The sequence below is a fragment of the Idiotropiscis lumnitzeri genome, chromosome 9 (genome assembly GCF_059441095.1).
Source record: "Idiotropiscis lumnitzeri isolate Australia: NSW breed Sydney's pygmy pipehorse chromosome 9, RoL_Ilum_1.0, whole genome shotgun sequence".
Lineage (NCBI taxonomy): Eukaryota > Metazoa > Chordata > Actinopteri > Syngnathiformes > Syngnathidae > Idiotropiscis > Idiotropiscis lumnitzeri.
The window spans coordinates 15,095,829-15,104,763 of NC_142399.1; the positions used below are offsets into that span (position 1 = coordinate 15,095,829).

General features: G+C 42.6%; 1 protein-coding gene across 1 annotated transcript; it reads left to right on the forward strand.

Annotated features, from left to right (window-relative positions):
- Positions 1–495: 495 nt before the first annotated feature.
- Positions 496–8,595, forward strand: cdc42ep3 (CDC42 effector protein (Rho GTPase binding) 3). Its single transcript, XM_088305019.1, has 2 exons — positions 496–707; positions 6,641–8,595. Exon 2 carries the CDS (start codon positions 6,797–6,799, stop codon positions 7,868–7,870), a length of 1,074 nt encoding a protein of 357 aa, XP_088161145.1. The 5' UTR covers positions 496–707; positions 6,641–6,796; the 3' UTR covers positions 7,871–8,595.
- Positions 8,596–8,935: the final 340 nt, after the last annotated feature.

Genomic DNA, 8,935 nt, shown 5'->3' on the forward strand with positions numbered 1-8,935 from the left:
CGACTCACACTGTCGCACCAGCCTGCTGCAACTTATAGCTTCAGTGCATGCGGGTATGCTGTATATTTAGTCAAATACAGTATTCTAACAGGAAATGCGTGATGGTGTTTTGGCAAAGCATGCATCTGGCAGACAGATAAGAATAAAGACGCTAAGAAATAGTCCAATCTAGTCAAATGTCTGCAGGCTGTCCACTGAATTTACAGAATAGCTCTTATCAGATGTGAGCATTTAAACAGGCAGAGAGATAAAATGAGGGCGGGTGAGCTTAAAGACGCATGCTCTCCCTCATATCATGTAGCGAGACATCCACATGCTGTTGGTTGCAGAGCTAAAGCTTGTGATTATTACAGCTCCAACATTTCACAGAGAAGCAATAACATGAAAGAATCTCAGCAGTGAGAGAGAGAGAGAGAGAGAGAGAGAGAGAGAGAGAGAGAGAGAGAGAGGAGAGGGAGGGAGAGTAATGAGAAGCGTGTGAGAAGAGGAGGAGGGAGGAAGGGTGTGAGGGAGGTATAGGAGGAGACTTCAGAGAGGAACAGGAGCCGGAGAGCAATTCAAAAACAGCTGTCCAGCAGGCGTCCCCATCGACAGAAGTGCAGCCCTGAGGCAGAAAGCTGAGGCAAGGCAGTGTCTTCAAGACATAAAAGAAGCCAGCAGAGCAAGGAAAGTGCTCTACCTTGGGAGGCTCAATCTTTACTGAGAAGGTGAGTGAGCACAAGTGCTTTTTTTCCATCTATCTTCAAATCGCTGAATGTCATAATGTAGATGTGGTGTGCAGGCTTCTACAATTTGTAGGTGTCCAATTTATTTATTTATTTATTTTTTTGACATTTTCAGCAAATCTCTTAAGCAGATTGTTGACTTGAATTGACACGTGTGACTCATTGCAAGCTGTGTAAAGCAGGTTCTTAAGGTCAGACTCTTGACTGCCAATAGCAAAATAATATGCTCCATCAAGGGTAGTCCCGCTATACATCTAGAGTGAGGCATGGACATCAGTTGCAGGAGTTGGCAACCTTTAATTTTAAGAGCCATTTTGACAGTCTCCTACAGGAAATAAAAAAACTCTACGACTCACACAACCTCTTTGATGTCTAAAGTGAGGATAATGCATTTACTGAAAATAAAATGTTAAAAAAAATTATAAAATATCCTTTGACAAGTCAGTCTTCCTCTCATTCATAAAATGAAAGTCAGTCTTAAATGATCCATCTGTAGCCACCCGAAAATATAAACCAAAATTGCTACAAACGCAATAATTTCATCACTTGTGGATCGTGCAGTAAGCTGTCCAAATGAGTTTTAGACTATTTCACTTAATGTAATTTATTTTCAAAATAATAGCCTAGTAAAATTTTTATTTTACCGGATTAATGTAATTTTTGCTCGTGAATCTCAGCATATAGCGGCGACATATCAGGGCTGTAAAACCTCACTTTCAGCTTAACTAAGGATTGCCAGCTGTGAGGCTATGTGCGTGATGATTCTTTTTAATATAGTTAATGTAGCATAAAAATTAAGCATTCTGCTTTTTCAGAAACTTTTCTTTTCTTGGATTTATGGTTTAACTATCGGGGGTCAAATGTGTAGTAGCGAATAAATCTTTGCGTTATGTTTTACACACTTGTAACAAATATTTTAATTAAAAAATGAAATATCTACAACTGTTTTACCACCATAATCTTTATATTTGCAATAAAATTCAGAAAATAAACAAACTACTGTAATTTAAATTGAAATAAAGTATCCATTATTTTCCAACGTCACAGAGAGCCACAGCAGAGGGATCTAAGAGCCACATTTGGCTCTGGAGCCATGGGTTGCAGACCCCTTATCTATAATAAAAAGCAACGCTGGCTTTATCTTTATCACTTTACATTAGAGGATATTCAACAGATAAATTGAAAGAAAGAACCCATTTCTAATTAGTTTATGTGTGAATCCGTGTGATGTTTTGTGTGCTTTTGGATTTCCTACTTATCACACACCAAGGCTAATCTTGACAAGATGGGAGCAAAAGGGGAGCAAGATAGACAGAACAAACACCCCACCCTGCTATTCACACTGCCACCACGGCCCCTCACAAGTAAGGCCTTTGCCTATAATTGAGCCTTTTTTTTTTTTTTTTTATGAAACAAACACTTCAGACTATTCTGAGGCTACTATTTTCACTTGAAGTAGAAGGAGCTCTTTCAACTGTTCAAAGACACCAAAGCAAAGCCAGTAATTTAAAGTGCTCTTTTATACTGTCTGACAATAATTAACCCTATCAGCACATTAATCCAATCACCAAGAGGAATATTTAGTGGGGGGCATAACTTCTATTTTGGACAAATAGGGAAGTCACATGCAGGTCATATTTTGAACAGCTGCTCGTCTTATTGGATGTGGTGCCACCGGGAATATGAAATGTTGTCATAGGGTTGCACCACTAATAATATAGTGACCCATTTGTATTGCACGTGACTTGCCCTGAATGCCCACACAAATCACGAGCCACACGTTGAATGCCAGACGCCAAAATCTTTCAACACCTTGCTCCTTTTTATGCCCCCATGCTAATAAGTAAGTCCCCAAGCGGGGACTGATGAAGCAAAGCTCAGTATTTAAAGAGCTTGGAATGGATCCAGATCCCTCCATGCCCACCCAGCTAGCTGTTGTTGACCCAATGACACTCTGGTTTATCGTGCTGGATGAATTCTCATGCAAGTATATTTAGGAAGGGGTGCCATCAGATTCCAACTTCCCCAGAGGTATAAATGAAAACCGTGACCGCATTCTGTTGTGGCAGCACTGCTTGGCTCGGAGTGGTCAACACGTGCAACACTAGCCCTGTTTGAACAAGTACCAAAAGCAGGGTGCAAATCTGTGCCTGGCTTTGTGTCTTATCGGAGTGCTCTATAAACTCTAGATTAATTTGAAGAGCAAACATTATCCTATTTTTGCGTACCATGAACTGTTGCACTTTCAGGTCAATTATTGTTAACCCTGAACGAGCCTGGTGAGCATTGCTCTGATTCCTGAGATTCTCTGAATGTGTGAATCATCCCCAGTGAGCTCAGTTTCACCTCACCACACCTCATGCAGGTGTGTTGGCAGCAGCAGCCAAAAGCTGCATGATTTCTTTTCCCAGTAATTTGCGTGTGGCCTCTGGAATTCCTCTCATGTTTTCCATATAAGCCAAAATGAGCGACCAGCAGGATGTCTGATGTGAAGGTCATGCCCTCAGGCTTTCACCACACCAGCTGACTCCTCAAAGGCCACAAATGTTGACCTTGGATAGGATGCATAAGGGATGGCCTTCAAGTGATACTACCATGTTAGGTCCATGCAAGCCAGAGCATTTTGCCATTTCATCTGGCTAACCAATAATGATGAGTTATTGGCACACCTGGCTAGAACAATTCCCTTCTTCCATAAAGACAGAATTTGTGTTCAACAATCGGGAGGTCAGAAGTCTCTGCCCTTGGAAGAGAAGGCCTGGCTCTTCCTATACTTCTAGTTCAACTCACAGGTGTTTGATAGGGTTGAGGTCAGGGTTCTTTGCAGTTCTTTGTTAGATAGCTAGCATGGTAGAGGCTTTGCAAAATGCTTAAAGCATGCAGCCAGAGTTAGTCCACAGGACGCCGCTTTTAGATTGGAGCAAATGTTTAGCCTCCTGGGCCTCAAGTACTTCAACTGTCATGGTTAGAATGAATTGAGAAACAGTTCAGTTCATTTTAGATGGAAACTAAAATGGTAGCGCGAAAAATCTTCAATTAAAGTTGGCTTTCTTTTTCGAACTTATTGCTTGTCTTGGACTACATCGCAGAGTAGGGGTGGAAAGATTTTTTTTGTCGACAACTATAACGGTGAAATTCATCTAGGAGTCGAGTAATCAATGACGATGTTGATATTTTCTTGCAGTAGAGCTGAAATTAGCAATTGAGGGTGTTATGATCAATGTAATTAGTGGTTATGGTTGAATGTGAAATAGAAGAAACTTCCGGATGGAGCTCCTGAAGCTCAGAATGTTCTCAAGCAGATAGAGTCTTGTGATGGGCGCCGATTTTAATGGTGATGAGAGCACATTCGCCTCATAGTTCAGAGGATGTGGTTCAAATCCCAGCTCTGGCTGCTGTGGCCAGTGTGGGCTTTGCGCGTTCTCCCTGCACATGTGTGGGTGGGATCGGAGTAATCCATGCATGCAAGGTTCACTGAAGATTGTCCATAGGTGAGTGTGATTGGTTCTTTCTTTATGAGTGCCATGTGATTGGGTGGCTCCAGGATCAAATTCATGATTCAAGATTCCTGCTCAAAGTCAGAATGACTGAATGAATGTCGGTGATGGACTTTGCCTAAAAGATGAAAATAACTGTAGTGAACACTTTCGTCCCGAACGGCCGAAACGTAGAGTGGATTTCTTATGAAAAATCCCAGACTAAACAAAGAAAACATTTTGGAAAAATCCTTGATAGTCTACTGAACAAGCTAAAGGTGAGTTCTCAAATTAAGCTAATGGCAGGGGATATGATCATCATGGGAATACAACATGTTTGTTTTCATTTTGCTTGTTCCTCAGACAGGTCACTTTATGATTTGGGAATCCTCAGATTTCCCCATACATGAAGACTTTTGGTTGTAAATAGTGAACACGTTTGATATTTAAGATTATCAGCATCAACCCATTCCGGACACCATTATCAGAAAAAAGACCATTCTAAATAAAGACTACAACGTAATCATACAGGACAATCTTATGAAGCATAATCTCCCGTTTGTTGTCCTTGGTCGCAAAGGGACAAAATTGAGGCGACTCGCGCACCATTGTTGTGTCTTGGCCTGTGGCCACAGCAGAGAATGGACAAGGCGAGTGGGCACAAACACTGTGAAGATGAGAATGAAAACCTTAATGGAAAGTATGAACTAAAGAAGTCACGGATCATGTGCTCATTTTCATCGAACAGTCTGTCCTCTTGTCCCTCCCTCTTCTTTGTTTGTACAAAACTCAGGGCAAACAAACATGGTCGAGCTCTCACACATGGCGTACATTCAAATCTGCTATCAGTCAAAAGCGCAGTCAAGCATGTCCAGTACACAAGAACCATTGAGCAGTGTTGTTGTTCACCACACAGTGCTTGTCATCACCTTTCTGCATATATCTACAGTACAGAAATTGCTTGGTAAAGTTTGAGTCAACATGACCTTCCCCAAAGTTCAAATTCTCTCTTTTGTGTAGTACATCATATCCACACTTTCAACAGCACTTCTAGGAAACACTGGACTCCATGTTATAAATGTCTGAGCAGCAGTTTCAAGTCCCAGCGAGTGCCGCCGGTCTTTCTGGCTCCGCACTAATGTGTATGCTGAATAAACATAGCCTGCCAAAAGTGTCTTTGATAAGGTTGATGCAGTATATCTGTGGCGTGCACTGTAGCAGGAATGTGGATGTTTTTTTTTTCCCTTTTACCTTGTGTTTTCGGGTTTTTTTTTAAACTAAACCTGACCGTTTTCAGTGATGTACTGTCAGATGTTAACTGCTGACAGGCCTCATAAGTAAATGTCTATAAATGGGCAAGCTCTCTCGATTGCCACTCATCGCACGCACGCGTGCACTCAAAGAGAGTGAGAGACTGAATCTACCCCTTTCTCCGCTCCAGTGTTTCGTCTTAACAATGTCTCACTATATCAGCCAAACCAAATGTGGCCTCATCCTTTTTTTTTTTTTTTTTTTTTTACAGAGTTCATTCCACACTAAGCTTGTGGCGACATTCTCTGGTTTGTCAGTAATGGAAAAGCCTCAGAGAGAGCAGAAAGCAATCAGTAACTTCATCAAAATGAGTACCTCTTAATAATGTTGACTCATTCTGATGGGGTTTGCGCTTTTTCAATTAAAGTCAATCTTGTGCTTATCAAAGCTAAATCACTTCTCTTGACAAATCTGCATCGCCTTCTTTTTTAAAATCCACTTGCCCTTATTATATGGCTCCCACCAATCCCCCTAAAACCCTTGAATCTTTTTCTCCGCTCTTGTCCATCATGTGCGTGCGTGCGCAGTAGCGCTTTCTCAAAAGCAGGGTGCCCTCCACTGATCCTATTAAAGTTCCCCTTTTACAACCCCTCTCCCAATCTGTGGGCCAGCTGTTCTACATTAGCACATCCACAGTGGTGCAGACCAAAGGAGGCTCACGTGAAAAAAGATGCATTCATCCTCCTCTGCTCTTCAGGCTTTTAAGGGCAGTGGATTCAAGTTGAGCAATGAAATGTTTATTCTTTCTTTCAGGATCCCAACTGCATTTCTTTGACTGTGTCGTGTTGTTGTCATTACTGCCTTTAATGTTCTATTGAGCAAAAGTACCGTGCTATATCAACATACTCTGACTTTCTTAATGTGTTTGCCTGGGCAATTGCTTTCGAGCAGAGTCGCTTGGGATCGGCCTCATAGGCCAATAAAAAAAATGCGCCAGTTAGGCCCTCTTTTTGTTGTTTGAAAAGCAAACTAGGTGGTGGTGACATGCCCCTGGACACAGAGTCAGCAGAAAGAAAATTGCTATAAAGCATAAGTAGCGCAACACATTTTATAAGAGGCTTGAAATTGTTGAGTTTATTTCAAACAAAAAAAAATGCTGACTTTCTCTGTGCTTCTCTTTGATTTCAGACAACAGTGCTCACTGGATTCCCATCGCCTGTTCTGTGCGACAGTTGTTGAAAGACTGGTGATAGCTGCATGAACAACGTCATACTGAGAATGTAACTCAAGATTCTCAAGTTGTAGAATTTCTCCTACTACGACCTGAACCCTGACGTCACAGCCATGCCAGCAAAAGCACCAATATACCTGAAACCTACCAACAGTAAGAAAGGGAAAAAATGTCGCCTGCGCGATATTTTGTCACCAGACATGATCAGTCCGCCACTCGGCGATTTTCGCCACACCATTCACATCGGCAGAGGTGGAGAGAGAGATGCATTTGGAGACATGTCCTTCCTCCAAGGAAAGTATGAGCTCTTGCCGGGGAAGGGAGATTTCCGACCTCAGTATGGCGTCCAAAGTGAGTTTCTGCGAGCGAACAGTACAGGCGACGCTTCCTTTGCGGAGACCCCGTCACCTGTTCTTAAGAATGCCATCTCCCTCCCGACCATTGGCGGCTGTCAAGCACTTACGCTACCATTGATCTCCTCGACTGTATTCTCAATGCCCCCCCAACCTCTAGGGGACATAATAAGGCCTACGTCCCCCGTGAAACCTGACAGTATTGACGATGTGGAGATCCTGCAGATGGATGCTTTGATGCACTCAATGGACAACTTCAGTAGCAAAGCCTCGCCTCACTTTAGAGACATCCAGTCAAAGCCTGACGTCCTTTTGGATCTTCTGGAGAACATGAAAAAGCCCAACACGAAAGCAGTTATCCAGACCAACGTAGCGAACAAAAAAGAGAGCAGGATTGAGAAAAAATCTTCTTATTACATTAATGGACATAGCGACACCAGCTACAAAGCTAATGGAAGCCTTCACAGCAATACAAGCGGTGATAGCTTTGAAAGTTATGCAAAAGACGACTACAATGCCAAAATGAACAATGACAACACAAGTCTCACTGAGAGCAAGAGCAACGGATTAGGACATTTTTGCAAAAACATTAACCTGGAATTCAAGCAAGAGCTCTCCAAGTGCAATGGAGAGTGGGTGGATAGAGACAGCGGGGTGGAGGAAGGCCGCGTCGGGGATTTTGACTTTGAGTTTTCCAAAGAGAAGAGCACATCACAGGAGTCCCTTACCCGGATCACAGGGTCCCTGTTCTCCCTTGAACTTGATCTGGGCCCATCCATTCTGGATGATGTGCTCAACATAATGGATAAACCCGCAGTGAAAAGCAGGCCTTGAGCTGCACTGAGGCCCTTGGAGGAGAAAGGGAACGATCCAATGATCAGCCTCTAGCAAGGAGGAGACAAAGGACTACTGTATGTGAGCTATGTTAGACAGAGCTGCCTATGTTTTCATTATCAAAACTTACATGTATTTTGGCTTCTATGGAGTGTTATTATTATAATTTTTTTTGGCCATGCCGGCATGTTCATATGCATGTAGTACTGAGAGTGACAGTATTGTGCCTTCATCCATACATCTGCACCGCTTATTCTGACTCGGGTCACGGGTATGCTGGAGACCCTTCAAGTTGACAATTTTTTAAATACCTATATGCAACATGTTTTTCTTTTTTCAGATTCGAGTGTCAAACACTGTTTTATGTGGGTTTAAACAAAGCACTCTTTGATTTTGTCTCTTCATTATCTGCCCTTTTCTATGACATGAGTATTATGCATATTGTGTTTTTGGATTTCAACACAAATAAAATGTTTTTTGTTTTGGATCATGTCCACTTTATAACCGCAAATGTGAGAATGCACCACAATAAAAAGGCTGACAATTAGAATACAAGTGAGAAGTTGAAAAACAAGAAGCACACAAGGGGATATTAGAAACATACGGAGTTGGGAAAGAAGTAGATTGACAGAAGGACAGAATGAATTTATTTTCTGTCCTCTAACATTCCTTACATTCTGCCTCCTTGCCCTGCAGTGGGAGCACCGGTGGGTCTTCAGCCGGCGCCTGCACCATTTGTTTGCGTGTAGCGGGGACATGCAGAGGAGGGGTCTTTGACATTCTCTGCATTCCAGCCGCAGTGCACAAGTGTCCTGGACAAGACATAAATCAGCTGTTTCAAGTGAGGAAGGGAGGGTGGGAGGGACGGCCGTGGCCTATGCACACAATCCATCAGCCAAACTTTGCTTCCCTGGGGGTCGTAAATGACACAAATACAACCTAAAAGCAAACTTTGTTCAATGCCGAGCGTTGGATGCATCCGTTCCTTCGGTCCAGTCACAGTAAAGATATGTTGACCCAACGGTGTTAAAACAAACGGTCTCGAAGGGCAGAGCAGTGGCAGCA

Coding starts and splice junctions, on each gene's coding strand:
- cdc42ep3 (XM_088305019.1), top strand. CDS start 6,797: ATGCCAGCAAAAGCACCAATATACCTGAAACCTACCAACAGTAAGAAA.